Genomic DNA, 24,284 nt, shown 5'->3' on the forward strand with positions numbered 1-24,284 from the left:
TTTTATGCTTCTGTGCCGACTAAAGTCATGGTTGGGGTGTTTCTCCTGGGTCTGTCGGTTTCGTTCTCTGGGATGCTTGAAGAAACATTTCTACAGATTTGGAAAAGTCAACAAAAAAAGGGTGAGAATATTAGAATTTGGTGGTCAAGAGGTTAAAGTCACTGTGAACCACTCCAGATTTTCTATTCAAATAATGACAATTTTACCCACCAACTGAAACTTCCTTAGTTGGTTAAGGGAGGCATACGACAGTGAGGCTGTCATTGTAGTTTAATTGATCATTTTAGCTGAAATAAATTTTAGACATAGGACAAAAGAACTGTGTTACATCAATTTTGCTTGTTTGGCAGCGATCAATATTTTTCAACCACTTATTCAAAGTGCATTTTCTGGGCTGATTATTGTCTGCACCTGTTTTGTTTAGGTAATGTGAGAATAAGCATGATCTGTTTCCATTTGGTAGTATTTCATTTCTTATTTGTGCTTGAGGAGAGTGTTTTTCATCAATCTGTTTATACATGATGTGAATATAATGATGTCTGGCACTTTCATTTCTAGCAGTTTGCTAAAATCAAAGTGGGAGGAAATCTTAATATTGCAAATATTTACGTTCAGTGCATTAGTAATAATGCGGTGGCTCTGAGTGCCTCAAAACCACAGGTGTGCTTTTATGAGTTAATTTCAATCCGCACTGCCAGCCAGAACTAAGGACAGAGACTATTCAGTTTGTAATTGTTTTGTCACAAGCTCAAATGTATAACTAATTTTAATTTAGGTACTGTGAAATCTCAAGCTATTTTATTTCGAGCACTCAGCGTCTGAAATGGACATAACAGTTCTGAAATGGACATAACAGTTCTGAAATGCATGCAAGTGCTTGATTCTCTATATAACTATGACGAAAGTCTGTGATTGCTAATATTTTAGTTATATTTGGTTAACGCTTTGGTTCTGTTTTAAAACGGGAAAGACTGTTTTACAATAAATAGATTTCTTTATTCCAAATTACACATTTATGGAACCGTGCTTCTTGTGTGTCTTTTGTTTGGTTGGCGTGTCCCTCTGTTTCAGGAGTAGACTTTGACACATTGCGTACTCTACCACACTTCATGTATGGGTTCATGGAAACATACAAAAGGGTTTTAATCCTTACCAACCCCAGGAGTACACTTATATTGCATTTCTTCACAGATTCTTGTCTGCTAAAGGTTTCTCTTTTGTGATTTTTTTCCCTCGCTCCAGGTCATAATTGTGAGTTCTTACCCTGTGAGGCCAGTAATCCGTGCGAGAATGGTGCAGTGTGTGTGGAGGAGTTGGATCAGGACCATTTCCCTCTTGGTTTCCGCTGTCACTGTCGCCATGGATTCACTGGCCCCCGCTGTGAAATCAATGTGGATGAGTGCAGCTCCAGCCCCTGCTTTCACGGTTTCTGCTACGATGGTAAGAAAACGGCCTATCTTTCCAACATGCTTAATAACAGGCACTCAAGATGGAATCTCACGTCTATGCACCTACAAACACACACACACACACACACACGCACACACACACACACACACACACACACACACACACACACACACACACACACACACACACACACACACACACACACACACACACACACACACACACACACACACATTGAATCTGTCAAGTTTTGTTCTGCTCACTTACTGTCTGACAGGCCGTTTTCAATTAGGTCACCACAGCAGCTAATAGGAGTGTTATGAGAGTAGAGTTATTTCATCTGATGTGAGGATCTAGGACATTACCTGCTGGAGTAGGCTTGATTAGTTCCTTAACATAACTAAAAAAGAAGGAAATCTATTAAGCGTCAATGCTGCATTGTAATTTGAATAATGGATGATAAATGACAAAAGTAATACAATCAAAGGCAGAAGATAGTTTTTTTTTCCTGTGGCTATCTTGATACAATGTAACCCCTATATCTTCCATCTCTCGCAGATGTGATTAAAAACTTGTTCATCGAAAATAATATTCTTGAATTAAGGATTTTTTATCATGCGTTGGTCAACGATTATAATCTATTTCAGTTAGTAAGGTTTGCATATTGTGAAGGACAAAATTAAATAAAAACTGCACAAATGTCCCTGATTCATTTTATTTTAAGATGCCTAAAATTACTGTGCAGCACTTGTGCAGAGTCAAAGTGGGTTCCTCTAAGTAGTATAACATTTGTGCTCTATTATTACCTTCTAGCAGCTGTGGCATTTAACCAAATCTTGCCTTGTTTCATCTCACCTCTGCTGGAACAAAACACTGATGGCAGTGGATTGCTATATGAGAGTATCCTATCCTTCACTATGCTACAGTAGACCTCGGCCAGCTGTCTTTACTAATCTTCAGTGCAGCCAGTTCACCTTAGGTTAGTGAAGCAGGCCTCGCGGACCTATTGGCCGGTGCTGAGCAACATCCAGCCAGCCAAAGCCACCAGGGAGAGCACTGCATAGCCACAGTGGTTGCGATGAGTAATGCTGCTGCCACCCAGGACCTAAAGCATTTAATGAGAGTAATAGCAGCTACACGCACCAAGACAGAGTGACAGCATAGATTACGTGGTAAATCTTTGGGATAATGAAGAATCCTGGGACCCTGACTGGGGAAGTAATAAATTCACTCCTGTAAGAAGTGCAATTACCTCTGTCACTGGCTGCGTGTACACCCGTGTTGTGTAGGAGAAACAGAATGATGCATCCCGACTTAACTTCATTAATAATTAAAGACAGGAAGGAATGGATTATTAGACGTGGGAAATACTAACTTCTGATGGAAGAAATTAGTGCATTTGTAACATGTGAATAAAGAATGGCCCTTTAAATGGGCACTCGGCTGACGTTGTACTTCTTTTCAGCTCATTCAGGTGTGAAAACAAATGACAAGGCTTTCAGGCTTTCATTGAGGAACAGAGGGATAAGTACAGACAGGGGACGAGGAAAGGAGAAGCAGAAAAGAGACTGACTGAATTTTGCTGGGAGGTTAATTTATAGATGGTTAGTGTGTCAAACTCCAACTGGCTGATGCATAGGGAGGTAACCTGTCACTTGGATTTATCAGGTTTGACTGATGCAGCACATGGTGTTTATTCAATAGTTGTATCCATTAAAGAATGAAATCACAGTGGGGGATTGTGTTTTGTAGACGCAATCAGCTCTTACCTGTGTAGAGATGAACTACTGAGAGTAGATCGAATGAATTTATGATGCAAGGTGCTGTAACTGTCCTACTGATCTTGTTTCAGTTGCAGACGGCTTTTACTGCCTTTGCAATCCTGGTTATGCTGGGCTGAGATGTGAGCAAGACATTGATGACTGCATGAACAGTCTGTGCAGCTCCAACTCGATATGTAAAGACCTCCATCTGGTAAGTACACACTTATTTTTGTTTGGCACTATAATAGCCTGATATAATAGAATTTAAAAGGCTTTAAAATGGCGCAATGTCTTGTAAATCACTACAGTTGGTCATTGCAAAGCACTACTATTTATTATTGCATATTGACAGACCTGAGCCACATAAGGCATCGCTTATTACCTTTGATGACCGCCATGCAGTTAAAGTTTGACATCATTCCTACTGCAGTAAAATATAAACAACGGCAATAACATGAATAACGGTGTATTATTAAAAACACTCAAATATGGCTCTAGGCTCGGATACAGCTGTGCAATGATCAAGTTTATATATTGTAGCCAAATCTGGGAGACTTTATTGGTCTTTTTCGAAAAGTTGTTACTGTAGCAGGAGGCGATGCAAGTCATTGTCAGGTTTCTGGGTGAAACAAGAAGGGAACAGGAACTGCCTCACAATGACTATCAAATGCACCTCATTATTATGTCCTATTAGTCAAATCATACCAATTATGCCATTAAGCCTTTGTTGCTGAGCTTTTAAAGTTCCAAAATGATCTAAAGGTTACCCAAGTAATCTTAAGAAAATAACACAGGGGTTTATAATAGTTATTTTTACCATGAAATGCCTGAACATTTTGTCTATTTGCTCAGTTATATCCTTGTGCAGTAGTTATACATATTTAAAGGGTTCCTGGAGATCTTAAAACATGTATTAAAAGCATGTATTAAGCACCATTTTTGTAGGGCCATTCAGTGATTTAACAGTTTCAAAACGTCTCTAAATTAAATATTCTTAATTACTTGATGCGAGGTCCATCCTCCCTGGCTATGTTTAGCATATGAGATAGACAGGAGGTTACCCAATCCATATGTCAAGTAAAAAACATCATATCATAGAACATGATTTGTTCTTTACTCCTATCTGTTCTAAAGACGCACATGCTTCGTTTGAAGAGGACATTTAGGATTTTAGTTTATACAAGGCACAGCTCTACTTTTGTAGTTTTTCAAATGTTTTTTTTAGCCAATAACATTGATCTGTTGCAGCTGCAATAAGGCCTTGGGAGCTGCATGCTACTTACAAACTGTGCAATGAGTACCAGGGGCCTTTTTCCAACAGCTGCTTATTTGCTAACAGATTGCAGTTGTGAAGCAGATGTGTCAGAGATAAAGTCTTTGGGTTAGTTTTTTTTTCCCTTTAGACAAAGACAGATAACTTCTGGTGCATAGTCCACCCCTAGTGTGTGGATTTGAAATGTGTTTATGCTCTTGAAAATTTGTGCATAATGTATGTTAGAAAGATGAGGTGTGTTTAAGAATAACATTAAGTTTGGGGTTGTGACTCTATGGAGATAATTAAAGCTGTATTATGTATTGCTTCACCACACTTTGAGGTTTCAATTTCACAGTGTCATATTTTTGCATTTGAGTGTGTAATAAATATTACTTTTTGTCCTCTCCATCATTTACTGAACGAAGTATACTGGCATGGGTAATTATGTCATAAAAAACACTAATTTGTAAATTGGTAAGTATTCACAGGCGATACCAGAAGCAAAATAGCATTTTCTTGTTTTCCCACATACAAACTGTGCTACTGTAGTGAGGATAACTGAAGGGCAAATGCTCATTTTCCCTCTTTATTTTATGAACTATTCTACAAGGAGTTCTATGACAAGGTTTTGAAATTCCCCTAGCACAATTTCCTGGTTAAAACATTAGAGTGTAATTGTCTGGGATAAACTGAATACTCCAATTCCAAAGACAAAAGGACACTGCATTCAAAGGGAATTAGGAGCGATATGAGTTGTAATTTCATTTCAACCAATGTTTTCAGTCAAACTTTTTTCTGTTTCACAATTATAACTTTTTTTCCCATCCCATTATTTAAATAAGGTCAGTTCTTATAAACCCTACAACATAGTCTTGTTTACAGTGCAGCTTTTCCTCTCTGAACATCATGTCCCACAGAGCTTTAGCTTATTTTGGAGAATTGCGCTCCCTGAAGGTGACTTAGCAGCAAAAATGAGATTATGCTCTATTGCCAGGGGTAAGGAATGGAAGTCTCCTGGAGGTATCTAATTTATCAAGAGATGACGGCACCCCCCCCCCCCCACCATCACCATGGGGCCCACAGTGTACAAATTATATCCGACAAAGTTTAACAGCTCCCCTCCTGTGTATGAAATACAGATTAGCATACATTCAACTAGCAGCAGCCAGGACCCAATAGACAGGAAGTTGGCAATGAGGAATCCTAAAAAAACATTGACTACCATCATCCTGTATGTAAAGGGGAATTTATATTTAACCATTTACATTGGAAAGTAATCGAAACCAAAACATTAAAATACTGTCATGATTAATTATCGTGATGCAGATTGCAATGAAGAAATAAAAAACAAGCCGTTGAAATACTGCTTTGAGTGGAAGAAGAAAAGAAAAATGGCAAGAGTAGGAGCCTTAAATCTCTTTCTCAATGTACAGTAAAAAACAATGCATTTACCAGAAATCTAAACAATATATGTACCAAGTTTGCTTATATAATAAAACCCTTCCTTTACAAAATATGCAAAGGTAATATTGTATGCTTGATAGGGTCTTTTACTGTATGCCTTGAATGGCATGGAAATAACAGGCTTGCCTATTATTCAGAAGGTGGGTGGTAGAAGAAATACATCTGCATGGCAGAAATGTAAAAATTGAAGACAAGAATGAAACACTCACAGTTCAGACATACTGTAATTCCACAGGAAATATTTTCTTTGTAAGTGGGAGGTTTTATCCCGCAATATTTGAGAGAAAATTGAGTACATACAGCACAGCACAGCACTGTTTGTTTGTTTAAATATAAAAATGTTTACAAAGAGTTCTCAGATTATCCTGCCACTGATCCACAACAACTTAATTACCAGCTTCCATATAATACAATTATATTTTAATAGTGTGCTTTGCTATTATGATGACGGTAATAGAGTTTTAACGGCTCACTTTACTACACCAAGGCAAGTGCATATGTAAGGTGTCACTATATTTCAATATAATGCTGTTTCCTTTTTTGTGTTGCAGAGTTACGAGTGTGTATGTCACTCAGGCTGGGAGGGGGAGTTCTGCCAACAAGAAATTGATGAATGTTTATCGCAGCCCTGCAAAAACAACGCCACCTGCACAGACCTTCTTAACAGCTACAAGTAGGTGTGCAAGCCTGCCTGAGGGCGCTGTTCTCCCGAGGTGCATCAGTCACTTAATAAATGCAGAAAAAGAAGGCGTTCAGAGATAGCAATATGTCCTTCCACTGGCAGCGGAGATAATGAATTGCAGATGGCAGGTAAAACAAATGAGTCAATCAATGGCTCACAGCATGAAAAGGTTTCAGGGGATCTGTGACTCATTGGAGGAAAAAGCTGGTGTATCTGCTTCAGCTAATGCCCTCTTCTCGCAGGGGAGACGTAAAACTGCTTCAGGTGGAAAAGTTGGTGGGTGAAAAGGAACGCAAGGTGGAGTGGTTGGTACAGCCCGGGTACTCACTGCCACCAAGTGGAATATTCACCTGCCTTAAGAGCAGATGCTTCAGAAATCTCTGCTTCTCAGTCCCCATCTCTGTCTATGTCTAGCACATTTCCATTTAATCCCCGCTCAGTGCCCTAACCTCCTCTGTCCTACATTCAGCTGTCCAGAATTAAAAGCTGCTCCGACCAGTAGCTCAATTAACCTTTAAATTCCCTGCACCGTTTCACAGAAAGATCCAGGAGTGCAGTGCCAATACATGGACTGCAGCACTGTGTACTTTTGTGCATGCTGGAAAATGTATCTAGGGGATCATTTGAATTACTGTGGTAGTTTTAACATAACCTTACAGTACAGCAACACAACATGTATAAAAGACAACCTTAACCCCTAAAAGAATACAATATAAGTTGTTTATTTATTTAGGATTCAGTTTTATTTATGCCAAAAATAACCTCTGAAGTGCTCCTCTCCTCTCCTCTCCGGTGTATCCAAGGTGTTTGTGCTCTCCGGGCTGGACAGGTGTGGACTGTGCAGAGGATGTGGATGAGTGTGATTCTGGACCTTGTCTAAATGGAGCTCAGTGTCAGGAGTCAGACGTACCTGGGGAGTTTTCCTGCACCTGTCCCCCCTTCTTCAGCGGCCCCTTGTGCAACCATCCCTATGACCCCTGCGACCCCCTCCACAATCCGTGCCTGCACAACTCCACCTGCCTGACACGCTCCAATGGAAAAGCCTCCTGCAGATGCCCAGCTGGTGAGTGTACATACCTCCACAGCCTCATAATAATACCAGGGTTTTTTTCCAGTCCAGAATTGCAGACTCACTGCACCATTTTGTTCAATAGGTTACTGAATGTAGTCAAACCTGCACAGTTAAGTACTTTGAAAATTTGACAAATCAAACAGACTAAACATTTACATCATAGATCAGAGGGTTCAGGAAAGAAGATGAAAAGATGAAAATCCTGTCACAGTGAAGCATGCATCATTTGTATCGACTCTGAAGTGTATGAGGTTTTCCAAAATATAATTGTTTTAACAAAGAAAATGTTTTTTGTACGTATACAATTTGTGCTGGTTTAACAAGTCATAGCTAAAAACCCAAAATAAGGTGCTATTCATAATGATTTCATCTGGCTTTGGAAAATATTGGAGTTGCAAATTCAGTTTTGTTTCTACATATTTTCCATTCCTCTTTTTACAAAGTCCGATCAAAAGAGCCATGGGGGTCCCTGTCCTTTTTACTACTTAAGAAAATAAATGGCCTGTTGCAATATATTGGTTTGATTTCCCCTGATGACCAACACTAGCTAAAACCAGTGGTGGCTGCGATGTTCTCCCTTATAGTCTGTGGTGGATCAGCTGTTACATACTGGGCTGTATCCTCAGTGTGTTTGCCCCCCCACACACACACACACACTCACGCACACACACACACACAAACACTTGTATAGTATTGATATCACAAAGGGAACACAAGTTAAACGCTTTTAAGATAAATGTTTGTCGTAATTCAGATTTTTTTCCCTGTAATCACGTCCCTTTATGCATGTAAAGCAATACCCTAAGACTTCAAACACACATCTTATTTCCATTCCATTAGCAATGGATCCTTACGAAATGACCACTATCTTGTTGGAATTAATGAGGTCTTATGAGGTTTATTAGTTATGTGTGATAGCTTAGGAATTATAAATGGTGAAGTCTTTTTACATTCATACTTATCAGTTTGCAGGTGAAGATGCTATATGGTTGGGCTGTACCTAATGGCTCTATCAGCGCAGAGATGAAAAGACGTTGCCAGATATAAATAGAGCGACTGGGTTGGATTCAGAAGGCTTCCTTAGAGAGGAATAGGAAATTAGGTGCTGGCTGCATACATTACACCAAGAGCTTTGTGTGGGCTTGTTCGTCTTCACTTCACACAAGTATTGTGACTCACTGCTCTCCATTATTATTCACCATAAATCCATCCTACATAGCTACTACTCAACAAACGCAGAGCTGTTATACGGTCTGTGTCTTGATCCCAGTGCAGCAATTTTACAGACTTGTTATTTACCATTCAGTGTAGGTTATTTGTCAAGGAAATTGGCCTTACATTATTCCCAGGCCTAATTAAATTGAAATCAGTCTGTCAGATTTACTGCTATAAGCACATATCATCCCACGTTTTTATGATGGACACCACACAGTAGACATTATCAAGGTTAACTTGTAATGAAATCCTCCTCAATTAGCCATTTTGCCCATGACTTTTAGCTGTGCTTATTTGCATGGTGTATGGTAGAGATGCAGGGTATGGAAATGAACTGAATTACGGAGATGGGGTTTGATGTTTTTACATCACATGAAATGGAACATGTCTCAGTCCAAGATGGTTGTATAATTATTGGCACATAGATAGTATGGCAGCAGTGTGTACAAGCAAATGAGCACAACACAAACATGTATTGAATTTGAAACCTTTCATTTCACTTAAAATAGTGTCTCTTTCATAGAGAAATTAAGATATTATGGTTACTGTCCAAATGTCATATGGTAGATTGTCCAACTGCAGCTTAGTTGAGCAACACTAAAACACAGACCATGTGTGTGTTTTAGTGTATGTATCGAGAACAGTTGGAAATCATGGCAGCTGAACCGTAGTAAACATGACTCAGGGCAGACATGAAGGCTTGTGCTGTTAACGAAGCTGTACTATGGAGTACATCAGTCGTCTAGACATAGGTGTGTTGAAGCATGAAGCTGGTATTGATGGCATTGGATCGTGTACACAATATATATGTTTAGATGAATTCTGTCGGGAGATGGAGGGACAGCAATGGATATGTTTCTCAGTGGGAATTTCAGCTGTCAAGTAACAAGTAAATGCAGTCTACAAACGCTGAGTTATGTATGAGATATTTAAGTGTTGCAGTAACACAATTTGTCGTAGAAAAAAAAGCCAATACTAATTGTTCTTGCTAACAATACATCATTTCTAGTTTAAATATAACTCCAGTTTTTGTAACAAAATAAAAACAGTATTGTTCAAATGATGTTGAAGGTAGATTCGGAGAGTAGTTGAAAATGTCGCCAGTGTGTTGATTAGAATACAAATAGTACAGCCATCGTCATAGCAATCAGTCACACCAATACTGCCTCATTAATCTTAACCTTAACTAAAACTGTTGTAGTAAAAGGCTTCGACATGCATGCTCCTTTCTGGGCTGGTTGTAAACTGAAGAGGCACGGGTATCTATTGTGAAGATACCCAGGAGACAACAGTAACGGTCTGATAGCGGATGTTAGCTGTCAATGTTTTTTAATAGCCAGTTTCCCAGCTATATCTAATGGCAGTTGACAGGGGTCTTTCGTCAAAGTTAAACACTTTCACAGTGGGTTTAATGATGTTTTTTCTCAAACCTGCTGTACTGCGTGTAGTGTTCTCAAGCTTAGTGCGGCCATAGTTTTCCCGAGACACTTCACAAGAAGATGACTCTAACAAAAAGGGTGATGTGGCAACTTTAGTGGTAGTCAGTTCAACAGGAATTAAAAAGAAACTATTAGGGGTTACCTACTGGGAGTACATTAAAAGCGTTTGTAAAGCACAGTCATAATGAAAAAATAATTTTGTCGACAAAGGTGGACTGTGACAACCTTGAGGCCTGAATAAAGCCAGAGCCAGCTGAGAGAATCATCGTAAAAGAAAATATATAAAGGCAGCAGTTATCCTCTCTTGATTGCAGAGGGCTCCTGCAGGAAGCTTTTGTTCTTCCAGCAGTGACTCTCCGCTGAGGCTCTAGCCAGGAGGCCTAAGTCATCTTGCCTGACCAGCACAGATGTTCCACTCTCCTCCTAATGAGGCGCCTCAGCAGGGAGTGCCAAACCTGATAGAAGAGCAACCTGAAAATGGGAGAGTTAGGGTAGAGGTTGGGGTGAGGGTTGATGGCCGACAACCACAACAAATTGAACAAACACGCACAGCATCACTCACCAGCGATCACGGTACAAGGCAGAGTAACAGCAGATTGTGATTCCTAAACACTATCTGTACTGTAGGCTGTCCTTGCTGAACAGGCAACCATTTGCACGTTGAAGCTGCTGCATCCTTGTTTGAAACTGGATCTAGATTCTATGTTTCATGTTTCCAGAAACTGTCTTTCAATTTTTCTAGGATGCATTTACTCAGGAGCTTATTTTGACCAGCAGTTATTTTCATTAGTGTCGACTGCTACTGCAAAATGTCTTTACAGTACACAAACAATATATCATACAATAACATTTTTACTGAAACTAGAGATGCAAACACAAAGTACAATCCAACAGATCCATGATTGAGTGCAACAAAATGCTGCATTTATTGATTTATTTGTGGAAATGATTCAAATAATATGGTATATTGTGGATTTAATTGCTATTTGCTTTTTTCTCAGGGATTGGAATTAATTAAATTGAAACCTGCTCAAAATAATGCAAACATCATGTATTCTTACCTTGTGATGAGAGAATAAGGTATTCTACTAGACATGCAAAATTAACAATTGGTAATTAATCGTTCATAATTGAATACTTTTGTAACTGTGTCATTTGCAGAAAGGCAACAACAAAGTGTAGGCTTTTTGTCACAATGGAAACAACACTGAATGACTGTTGCATTTAATGTTTTACAATATAAAATTCCATCTCTGCTAGAGTGCCCATTAACACATCTTCATTGGGTGTGGGGTTGGCATTTTTCAGCTTTAAAAGTCAGCTATTTGATGAAAGCACAATTGGCTTGCCTGTGCAGGGGAGGAATATGATTCTTGCAGTGGAGTGAATTATTTCAGAAGCATTGTGCAGTCCCTTTACATGCAAAACCCATTTGGTCTCCATGGCTCAGAATATCCCCAGAGGTGTTCCTGGCCAGATGGAGTACAAACCCCTTTATTTGCATGGCATGCTACACTAGCCTTCACCTTCCACAAGATTGAGATTGTGTCCTACCAAACAGTTGGTTAATGAGCTACTGTGAAGCTGTGCCAACATGAGCACTGACACACACCTAACATGATATTAAAAAAGATGTGTTTAGAATATTTGTTGCCAAAGATGTGTTTGCTGCCTCTTTTTTTTTTAGAGGTAGTAGAGACTATAACTTATAATAAATACACTTAAATGTTTAACCATCTGTCCTGGCAGATGGATGTAAATATCACTGGCCTTTTTTTTGTTTTCATATACTGATAAAGAACATAATGCACTTTTTTCTTCTGGGACTAGACTGCTAACAACATACTCTGAGTCAACTTACTGTATTTATAGTGTTTTATAATGAAACATTCTAGATTAACGTGATTTACTTTGTCTTTATGCATCCGAGCGCATTCATTTATTTTATGTGAGCTACAGGATATTTATTGTCATGCTGGTATTAGTTTTAATAATTATTCTTAATAAAAATGATAATTTAAGCAGGAAATAGCCACACTAATATTAAAAGGCCCTTTTAGAGACTCATATATGTAGTGACACATAACGTTTTTCAGGCCCCTACTATACTTTATATATTGCATAAAATTGTGTTTTATATTAAACTGCGCCTTGTATAAACATAGCTACCCTGCCATTGTGCATTCAATACTAAGCTATTCAATTAATACACAGGTGCATATATTCATGTTTTTATTTGAAACATGTGAAGGCATGCATCACTGAGCTATTGAAATAATTCACCAATAATTGTTTTTATTTTAAACATACATATAGAAGGGACAGTGAATCCTCAAGCCACGTATGGATTGCACACGTACTCCCGCATTAGTGAGATGGCTGACCCTGATGAGTAGCACACAACTTATCTAACCTTGGACGGATGGAGGTTGGAAGCATTCAACTGGTTTGTCTTTTAAGTGGTGATGCAGCTTTGATGGCTTCATCTATTTGTCTGACAGCACAGTAGACACTGGTGCCGCCTCGCCACTTGCATTTTCACCTGTAGTTTCTGAAGTGGAGGGTATCTCACTTTTGATTGTGGATTTTTTTGCCCGAGTTACAAAACGATCAATTTTTTTCTCAAAAAAGCTCCTGGGTGTTCGCTGACTGTGTGCACTGCTGACTGAAAAATAACGGTGTGCTTCCTCCATTTATACGTTTGCTACAATTTCTCGGATTCATGTGAATGTGTATTTAAAGACATTTAAATGTGTGGAGAAAAAAATTGGTAAAAAAAGAAGTGATGGTCTCATTAACCAAAAATGTTGCGACCCCCCTGCAGTACCTCTACAGACCCCCAGTTGAAGACCCCTACTGTAGACTATAGAGGTTACATATAGGGATTAAACTAAAAACTGAGTTGTATTTTGACTCATTACTTTAGGTTTTTGAAACTTAATCAATAAACCAAGAGTAGGCTTCCACAATAACCTTTCTTAGCACACCGTACAATTACTGAAATCAAAGAAATATCTCTCAAATAAATATTAGTCCATTACGGTATTCAAGCTTAGTTCATGGCATGTAAATCACAGCTCCATGGGGAACAAGTATCTAGTTTAATATTCTGAAAGTGAAGTCCCACACAGAGGCAACAAAATATTAAAATGTAGCAGGTGTTCAAGCTCAGTATGAGGGCGTGCCCCTTCAGTGAGCAAAGGTCTCGGTATGCTAGTGATATTCCATTGCTGAGGGCAAAAGGTGATTCCTTTCTTGTATTTTAGCTTTGAGACCTCCGGTTCCAGGCTGAACAACAGCTGCATCAAAAATAGGATAGAAAAAAACATTAATGACGATGTGGTGGTATCTGCAGTTCTCTCTTCATAAAAATTCTCAGCCATAGATGGCTCCCAACATATTGATGTTTAACCCTTGAATGCCTCACAGCAGGTCAAAATACCCAAATGCCTGAATATAAACTGGTGTAGACTGGCCTTAGTGCTGAGAAAATATACACTCATTTTATGTAGAATAGCCAAGGGCATGGATTTAATTTCCGATGTGGGACGGGAAACAATGAAGTCAGGGAGCCTTCTCTATATCAATTCATATTTTCAGTTGTGGAGAGCTGAGATTTCAGCCAAATACCTGTATTCACTTTAACTTTTCTTAAGGTTCCATGAGTCTTTTTAGGTTTTTATTATTTAAAAGAAATCTTTCAGTCACTTTTGATGTCTGCTGTTTGGAAAGCTTTTTTTTTGGCTTTTTGCAAAGCTGCCAGGCTATGTAGAGCCCTAGCAAGCTTCACCAATCATATGTCTAAAGCCACCCTGTGTGTAGCCTGAGAGGCAAAAACTAAAAAGAAAACGCAGTCACCAATGTGCTCACTAAAGCTCATGAAGCTTATTGCTATAAGCACAGGGCATCAGCCCAAGGCGTCCTAGATGAGTGCATCTGGATTTGCTTCAAGTCATAGTGCTCTTTGATTTAGCTTGTGACAGCATGCAATAGAGGACACTGTGGATGTTGTGATTTACTCAATTAGTATTAAAAAACCTGGGATATTTCATTGGAAAGTGTGCCCTTTAACGTTTAATGTGTAACCTACGGAACGGTCAACGGAAACCATTTTGCTCTGGTTTGTTCACCTGCAGATTGAAATGAGCTTTTAGCTATAATCTGGTTTATAGCATACATTCTCTTTTGGAGATTATTGCATTGTTAGGCATGGTCCTTTTTCCATTTTGAGGTGACTGCTAAAAAAACAACACACTTTATTTGCCATACATAAGAAATGGTTATAAACATCGGACTAAAACATATGTTCCAGCAAACCAAAGCGCCATTCAGAAAGCTCTATCAAGGTTTTGATTTCGAGCTAATGTATGAATTTACTCAGAGAAAAGTGGTTATTCATGACATGAGATGTAGACTGTGAGCTTTGTTTAAGCCACAGTAACTGTGGTGACACCGCTGTGAGAAAGAAGTTAGTTTCTACATAAAGTATAGATATCTGCCTGGGACGGCAACAGCTGCGGCTTCTTAACAACTTTTGGATAAACTCAGCGTTTAATCATTTTGTACCTTCATAAGTAATACTGAGGAGGTGGTCCAGGTGTGGTAGCTGGGTAACTTGGCTGCAGTGGCTTGTATTTACATGGAAAGAGATATTCATTCTTAACCCACTTATTTAAGTAACCCAGTTTTTTGTCAGTGCACCGAAAGGCCTCACAAGCATGATGTACCACCGAGTAGAAAACAGCTCCGAAGACTAATTTGATATCTGGTTTGTCTGCCCATTTGGATTTGTTTCGTAACTGCCCATATTTATTTGTTTATTGTTTCTTGCAAGATTAATGATGCCTCTGCCTGTGCCAGATGTGTCCCCTATTGCAAATTAACATTTTAGAACAAACAGCCTTAAAGCATAGATATCTTTTCATCCAATACAAAATGAAACAGGGCCATTTTAGATAATACATTGGTTCAGGTTATTTACAAAGTACTGATTTAAGTAACTTGTGTTGTAAACTTTTATATTTGCAAATAGATAATGATGTTCCAGGATCATTATTTTCAAACATGTGCAGTACGAGAGAGCTCATCACAAATTAAAGCTGTTAAACCTCTCAGGAACTTGGTTGTGTTCACTGAATTTCATGGCTATCTGCCCTGCTTGCCTTGAAAGTGATGCATTGCATGGAAGAATTAACACAATTCCTGCTGTTCATACACATGAGATATACATAACCCAAGTGCTTATATAATTAATTCATCACCTCTAAACAATCATACATCTGAACATTTTATTTTTAGATTCTGTCTCATATTTGATCTCTACGTTATCATGTGAACCTCGTAAGAAATATGGCTATCAATGAACTAGTCTTAACTATATGTGAAGCTCACATTCACCAGGTTGTATGTGGGACATGCATAGTATCAATGTTTATTTATTTTTTAAATGTATTATTTTTTCATTGCGAGTGATTTGGTGATTCCCAAAAATTGTGTGTTCGCAGCGTTTAGCTTGAGGGGAAACTTTAAATGCAAACAGTTTTGCCATGAACCTTGCAGGGATTTTGCATGTTTGCAAAGTGTCAAAAATAGAATAGAAACTCGACACTGATAGAAAGCATAAATGAAATGGAGATGTGATTGGTTTCAGCATTTGAATCATACATAGATTATGCAATCAGTGATGTCTGAGATCTGATGTAGCATATGAAAGCCCACTGATGACAGCACAGAGAAAGACAGTAATCTACATTGCATGAGTGGAGGGTAAAGTAATTTTAAATGAACCTCTTCTGAGAAATTGTTACATCAAACTGACAGCAACTTTGATGAGAAGACTATTGTCACAGATGTAGCATTCCTGACCAAATTCACCGTTTTAAAATGAACACATCACTCATATTTCAATTGAAGCGTCCGTCAAAGTTTGTTCGCTATCCGCTGAGGATTACCCACAATTTCTTATCCTCGGAGACATCCACTGGCAGAAGCAGTGATCACGTAGTGGAGCTCCAGCCTGATGATGGAATGACTACGTACACACACGCCTTGGGTATCCCTCTCCGTACTCTGTCAAGAAGAGGCATCCAGTCACTGCTCAGTGGCAGAAGATGCATTACATTGCGGTGACATTTGAAATGGTCCCTGAGGTGCTCCTCTATTGCTTTGACTGACAGACCAGCCTGGGAAACCTGTGCTGTCCCATAATTCACCTGGTGCTCTGTGCTCTCTGTGGTCTCGTGGATTCCCTCTCACTCTTAGGTCCCACGTTACAGAGAGCTGCTTCAGTGTTGCTGTCATAGTGTTTTTTCATTAGCATCACTCGAGCTCAATAGAAGATTCTTCATTTATAATCGTAATGATATGCTTTATTGTTTATTCAGCTGATTACCAGTGGCAGTTTCTCGTAGAGCTCCATCTATTTGTTAGGCCATATTTTATTCAGCACTTAATAATCAATAGACCTGACCTTTATCGGGCTGAAAAGCAAACCACAAATAATGGCTCTCTTTTTGCTGCACCTATCTAAACTCAGATATGTATGATCCATATAAGTGTCTGCAATCTGTTTTATGTACAGTTCAAATGCATTGAAATGGTTATTCATTGTTGCCATTACAAAGCATACATGGTGTTACCTCCAGATGTATTGTATGATTGCAAACAATACAAGGAATAAAATGACATCGTAATCATCACTATCTGAAAGCTTTTTCCTTCATTGATACTGGTGCATCCATGTTTTTGGAATATAATACGAAACATATCTTCTCAAATGTATCCACCTCCCCATAATAAACCATGTGTTTGATGCTTATGTTTTATCAAATCTGTCATGCTATGTTGTTGATGTTCTTTTGATGTTCAATTATGTGTTTCCTTTTGTGCAAAACAAATTCCCCAAAGAGCAATAAAGGTTTCATTCATGTCCTGTTAATTGGGAATTTCATCATTGTCAACACAAGCTGCTCTCAGCTGGGAATTCATATTTTCAGGAGCCAAATATATGACAAATATATAATTTAAAGTAACAATGAGAGAAGGAAACAATAAAATCACTAACGCGTATAAATTACTTTTTCTTCTTAACCCTATGTTGAATGCTTGTACTACCTTTAATTATGCCTGGCAGAGAGTGCTGATAGTTTCTGCTCATAGTTAAAGACAATAGTAGTATTGTAAAGGACATGCTGTATCCTGATTCTTAGCACATCAAATTAAATTGCATTAAAGGCTCCAAGTATGGAAGCAAATCCTGGCCATAAAGACTGAAAAAGGCTAAGGTTTATTGTGTATCCTTTATGTCCTTGACACTAAATTCTAAATGTCTTATCTCTGACTTGACATTAAACTTGCTTCTTTTGATTAAAATTGAACTAATTACCTTTTTTAGGAGTTTTAAAATATTTTTGGAATACTGCTTGCTGAATTTGTAAACCCGAAAATATATATATACCTGTACATATTCGCTGGAATGAAAACCGAAGAGGCACTTAGTTCTTTTTTAAGCCCTTATTAAGATAAATGGTTTCTAAACTGAATAATTTTAAGGCTATAATTTGAGTGGTAATTAAATGTCATCATATTTAGTATTTATTCTGATTAAGGTTTTCAGTTTCATGTACAATTCTGGTTTTATGTGCATTTTTTGCTTCTTTTCAATTGTGCATCAGGGGTTTATGCATTATTCATTTTAACTTCATATAAGAAAGTCATTTAATTTGAACTGTTCAGCAGTAAACCATCACCACCACCACACCAGGCACCAGAGGAATACCTCGACAGGCAGAACATTACCGGCTCCCAGGGCTGCCTACAAAAGTATAACAAAACATCCACGCTGATCTGCTTAGCCATCCTGCCCCTCAGCCCCCTAATGAACGAGGGCAAAAGAGCTCTTGGGTTTAGCTTCACCCCAACTTAACAATATGTCCCCCTACTCCCTGGCTTCCTCTCACACACACAGACACATATGCACGGTGGCGCATGCTACCACACACCTCCCAAACCCCCAAACCACTAACCCGCAGACCAATCTGTCTGTGGCACTAAAGTATTATTAGACTCACACACTCTCAAAGGGGAAACAGTGACTGCTGAGAGCTGGAAGATGAGATATGCTACAGGGGCTACTAGTTCCATTAAAATGGCATTCACTGGGGTCTTTGTTATCATCGGCCCTGACGTTTTTAAGGATCTAGAGGGGCTTGCTGATCCATGACCATCTCATCTATCTTTCAGGATTTGAAGGAAGTTGGTGTGAAATTGACACCAATGAGTGTAGCTCAAATCCATGCCAGAACCAGGGCGACTGTGTGGACCGGGTCAACGGCTACAGGTAAAGAGTGCTATCCACAACCAGCTTTTCTTTGGAGGCAAGAAAATGTCAGGCATTGTAGTGATGGACCTTTAAACATTATTGAATCCAGAATATTGGTACCAGTAACTTTCAGTCCTGTAAAGGTTTCAGACAATTGTGGTCTAATTTTAATACAATGAGCTGAAGAATTAGCTCTGATCGTGTGGCCTTTATTATATGAATAGATAGTTATGTAGCATTTCAGATTGAAGTCAAATTCTTAACAGAAAAATGTATCTGCCTTAATGTCTTGGTTCATTCAACCCTTGTGTTTAAACAGTCAAAATCCATGCCTATGTATGTCACTGTACTGTATGTGCAAACCCAGTAAGATGTGTAATTAATATCATTCATAATTCATGGATTTGTTTCTGTTCTGTGCATGTGCCAGAAGGGAAACAATATTTTCCATCTGAGACTAAATATCAATATTAATGATTTTTCCTTTCCAGCTGTGATTGTAAGATGGGATTTTCTGGCCTTCACTGCGAGGAAGACATCAATGAGTGCACCTCTAGCCCGTGCCACAACTCTGCCATTTGCCAAGACCTTGTGAACAGGTGAGTAAAAATAAACTCTGCCATTGCGTTGACTTAGCCTTTATCCAATGTGCGCTTTAAAAAAAAATCCACATATCAGTGAAGGGCAGGCAGAATAATTTTTGCCTTTTTGTTTTGGTAGTTGAATGAAATGTCTGTCCAAAGGAAACACACAAGGTTGTGGTGTTACAGTCTATATAGCAAGCCTGTCTTCATCCTTGACATACATAAGCTGCTCTTCTAAAGACAGAGAGCAGATTCAGCAGGAACACATCATGTATCTAGATTGGGCTTTACTCCACTGGTGCTCCTCTCTGCTGTGCTTAATGGGAGCCCCGGGGCTTTCAGGCTTAGTCGGACAGATGGGTAGCAAAGTCCCAGGGCCAATTTGAGTCCTAAATGGTTTGTCTCCAGTTTGTCTCCCATCATGATTTCGTTCCCATGTGAACTGGCCCTGCTCAGAGCTCTCCCCTGATCGCACAGTCCAGGGAGTTCACATCAGGTGTGTTTTAACCTCGCTGCCCACCACAAACACTGCACACACTGCTATCTCAGTCTCCCTGACCCAACAAGCCAAACAAGTCCATACGTACTGCAGTGATGAATCAGACTGCAGTGTATTTACTCAACCCTTGATGCCTTTTTCTCTTTTTGTAGAAACTTTGAGTTTGACTCTGTAAAAGTGTTTTCTCCCAACTATATATGTAAAGAAAAACACATCTGAACCAATTGGAGCATTGGAGAAAAAGTGTGAATTGTTTGTTGATGTCTCGGATCAGTCCAGTATTAAGGAGTTGACATCATTAGGCAGCACAGTTCAGTTGTGGCATAATAAATACTATTTAGTATATATCTTAAAAAGTAATATGAAGTAATTAACTGATAAAAGAAGATGTCTCACTAATCAAAAGATTTAGTTTAGCTTTAGCACAGAGGTGTCTAATTAAATGTCTTATTATCTTGCTTACAAATAGGATAAGCATCTCCTCTGAGGTGTGTGGTCCGGGATATTAAACCCACCGACAGCTGCAGAGAGGGACTTGAATTGAGTAAATCACATTATTGGATAGATGAGGCTCTCCCGAATTATTAATCTAGTTTAATTCAAATTAAGGACGCACAAGGAAACATAATCACTGCCAATTTGTGTTGTTTTTCATACTACTTTGGGTAGTTTGAGAATTAAAAGTTGGTTTTACACACTTTAGTTTCTCTAGTTTTTCTCCACTGGAATTTTCCAAAGTAAGTTTAGAGTTCTGTTAGACCATAAAAAGGTTTACTATAATTACTGTCTAATACACCGGTCTTCATTGCATTTGCTTCCCTAATAATTGTGTTATCACATCTTCCTTAGGTTCACCTGCATCTGCCCCCCTGGTTATTTTGGAACGCTGTGTGACCTGGATGTGAATGAGTGTGAAGTTTCACCTTGCCTACACGAGGGCATCTGTATCAACACCCCCGGGGGCTTCAAGTGTGTCTGTCGTCCTGGATACTCAGGTAGCTCGTTTGCCCTCAGGTGACATGAAGATCAATATGAGAGTCTAAAAAGCTTATCACAACTGCTGCGGCCACGTTATTGAGGCAACTCTGACACAGATCTGGCTTAGTGTAAAAAAGAAAAACTGCCTCACAATACTCGCTTTTAATTAGACGGCCTGCCTCTGAAAGATACAGTGCCTGCTTCAGTTAAGCTAACCAGAGATAAATTCACGTCACCTGTTTTAATCCGATGAAAACATCACAGTGTCAGTTAGTTGCCTTTATTTCATTTCATCAGCCTTAGTCCCAGAATGCTTTTGTTGTTTTACTTCAATCCATTTGTCTTATTTTCCACTTAGACAGATATCAAGCTATTTTAGCGCTTGCGTGTGTGTGTATGTGTGTGTGCACACTGAAGCCGATTCCTGTCAGGTACTGGGAAGATTAATTTCATTTGTCTTCCACACTGTATCATCAATTTATCCTTCCCCAGTTGAGAAAGGGGGGGAAATCTCTGAGGTATTGCTACTCTGGAGAGCCCAACCTGACACACATGGCCCAATTCCCACAGCAGCAGCCTTTATTATTAGGCCTTCGTACAGCATAGTACAAGTCATTACTTTTTCTGTTGCTCTAAGCTCATGTGAGGAAACAGGGTTCCCCAAGAGAGCAAGTGGCCAGAGGATACAGTTTGGATTGGCTCAAACCATCCACAACTCCTACAAAATATTTGCTCTAGTAACATCTAGTAGTATTGCAACTTTTCAAAGAAACACAAATGGGTTTGTGTTGCAACTGCAGCTGTGTGTTGACTTCTTATTAAACTAGTGCAAAAGTTCATTTTCAGTCTTCATCACATCTTGTTTGTGTAGCCTGATTGGAATTGATCTAATGTTATTCTGCTTTGATGGTATGATGCGTCATGTCCTCCATCACTGAAACTCGTTGTGTCACTTGATGGTATTATCATATTATTTGCTTCAGCCATCAGGGAAGTAGATTGTTTTTTTTTTGTATATGAAATGCCAACATTAATTTGACTGCTACAGTTGAAGGTGCTTACTAATAAATAAGTGTTGTGCTACATGGAGGGAAAGGAGGAAGAGGAGCCCTTCCAAATATGTTATTAAGCTATAATGACACTTCAATCCCACATGCATTGCTTTTCATATTGAATTTTCTTATCTGTTGGTTGGTCAGTGATTTAGTCCATCTATATTTTTTTTTTAAATCAAAATGTTCAGACTAATACCTCCCTCGAGTTTTGGGAAAAATAATTGAAGCAAAAGCTGGAAATTGTCCCCTTCACATTTCTGACACTTCTGCCAGCTTATAATATTTTTTTTACCTTTTAAAAAATCTTTTGACCCACTTAGAGCGTTGACTGATTAAAGCTGCTTTTTGTCTTTATCTTTTCGTGTCAAAATGAATCACTTGTTCACTTACAGCCTTCACTTGTTCACGTACAGCCTTTGGTTATAGCTTGGACCTAATCACACGTTTATTTCTCTATATGATGTGATTTTGCTTTTCAGTCATATTGACACACACTTACTCAAACTGTAAGTTTCGGCAGTTGCGTAGCTCTCAGCTGTCTAATAATTATTTAGGATGTTTCTAAAAGGCTGTGTAATCACAGTAATGTATTGTTTAACTGTACATAGGCGGCGTGCTCTGTGCGGAGGTCAGAAGTCATTACAGCGACATGATTAATGGGTAATCTTGTTTATATAAATCACAGTTTAAGCACACTGTTCGTCACCTTCTGTTTTCTCTTCTTCACCCATCATTAAGGAGCATGCTCCCTTGAGTGATGGTACAGTGCAATCAGCACATTGTTGCAGCTTCCTCCGTCAGCACATTGTCGGATGATGATGAGCTGGCCCTCGCATTGCTGTTTGCTGTAAAAGCTTCAGTAGTCTTTGGCTCTGTGAACATGATGAATAATATTTGGTCCTTATTTCTTCCTTCCTTCCATCAAGTTTACAGGGATCTTTTGCTTCAGAGGTTTAGTGTACATATATTTTGAAAAGAATAATGGAATTTATTAATTTTATCAATTTATAACCATACTTTATGCTGAGAGAGAGAGTTGGTTTATACATGTGTTTTGCTACTAATCACATATTGCATATTTTTAAATCCTTTTTAAACCCTGGTATACCAGCATGAAATATGAAATATGTAATCCCATTTACAGTTCAGTCCTATTCATGTTTTAAATTTGGTATAAAATGCCAGCCCAAAACTACTAAGTATTTAATGACTTCTCAACTACAGTAAATTAAAAGTAGAGCATTCTGTTGCAACTCTGCCTTAATCTCAAGGTTTTTCAGTTGTTTTAGAGCTTTTTCTTTTGGGTAATTTAAACATGTATTATATTTGCAGAAGAAAAAGCTGTTTTACATTCATTGATGAGAGATCATAATGGGATTCGTCCGTGCACATTTAAGATGGTATATTCATTCACTTTAATGGTAAATCACACAGTTTCCATTATCACTATGTTTGTTTACATTTGACAGAATCTTTAACAATTAATCATTAATCTACAATTATTTGTCTAACCCTGTAAGATAGGATAGGGTGGTACATATTCTTTTTACCCATTTAGTGAAAAACAACACCACAAAATGCCTCTTTGTGGATGTAGCTACAACCTATTTTTCATTTTGAATTACTCAGAAAAAGCTGTAATTTCTGTGGAAGAAGCAGTACCTGCTCTCACTTAGACCTCTATAAATCAGTGTTCTGATTTGTTGGCAGAAGGGAGACTAATTTTGACACTTTGTGTTCTCTGGTGTTTCCTTCACAGTTTGAAATCTCCCCTCCCCGTTAGTTCTTCTCTGATGTTATTGCTATTTTGGTGAGGTCTGCATAAATAATGAATATCATCAACTCTCAGCGTAAAGCTGACTTACTTTGTGAATCCTCAGACTTATCTTAATTGTGTCCGATGGATGCTGAAGATGTTTTTTGTTTTCAGTATAATTCAAATGTTCCCTTTAAGTCAGCACATTTGGTGCAGTACCGTTTGTTAGAAAGATTGTGCCTTAATAGACATAGTACTGTGTAGGCACAGCGTAAGATACAGTGCGTACAGTATGTGGCACACTTTTCTATTACTTCAATGCTGCACTTCACTGAGTCCTCCCAGGGACATTGACTTTAATACAGCATGCGCCACTCTATTTAAATTAATTTTTATATTGCCTTTATTTAACCAGGTTTGTCCTATTGAAATCAATGATCTTTTTAAGAAGTGAGACCTGGCAAAGAATAAAAGCACACAGAGTTTTTACCCATTTACATAAAAGCACATATATTTGAGTACATTTTAATGGGCTACTGTATTATTGTTGTTTAAGATTAAACCTGTAGATATGTTTTATGCTGTAGGTGCATACATTATTCAAGTGGTCAAGGGTTGTCAATGAATGAATGAAAAATGCCCATTTTCCCAGAGCCCAAGACATTTTCAGGTCAAATAAACAAAATACCAACAATATTCAATGTCAAGTTGTAAACATTTGAGAAAAGCATTAGATTTAAGAAGCTAGATATTATTGGGTCAACATTTGATATTATTTCATGTTTATTTGCT

At 38.5% G+C, this 24,284-nt stretch overlaps 1 protein-coding gene across 1 annotated transcript in view; it reads left to right on the forward strand.

Annotated features, from left to right (window-relative positions):
* The window catches only part of eys (eyes shut homolog), a 142,780-nt gene that overhangs the window by 53,758 nt on the left and 64,738 nt on the right, over nt 1–24,284 (forward strand). Inside the window, exons 22-28 of the mRNA XM_063874989.1 lie at nt 1,243–1,440; nt 3,263–3,384; nt 6,444–6,565; nt 7,378–7,637; nt 18,542–18,638; nt 19,112–19,219; nt 20,553–20,698. Of these exons, the coding sequence (XP_063731059.1) occupies nt 1,243–1,440; nt 3,263–3,384; nt 6,444–6,565; nt 7,378–7,637; nt 18,542–18,638; nt 19,112–19,219; nt 20,553–20,698 (1,053 nt within the window). The remainder of the gene's footprint in view (nt 1–1,242; nt 1,441–3,262; nt 3,385–6,443; nt 6,566–7,377; nt 7,638–18,541; nt 18,639–19,111; nt 19,220–20,552; nt 20,699–24,284) is intronic.

Source organism: Eleginops maclovinus, chromosome 22 (assembly GCF_036324505.1).
Source record: "Eleginops maclovinus isolate JMC-PN-2008 ecotype Puerto Natales chromosome 22, JC_Emac_rtc_rv5, whole genome shotgun sequence".
Lineage (NCBI taxonomy): Eukaryota > Metazoa > Chordata > Actinopteri > Perciformes > Eleginopidae > Eleginops > Eleginops maclovinus.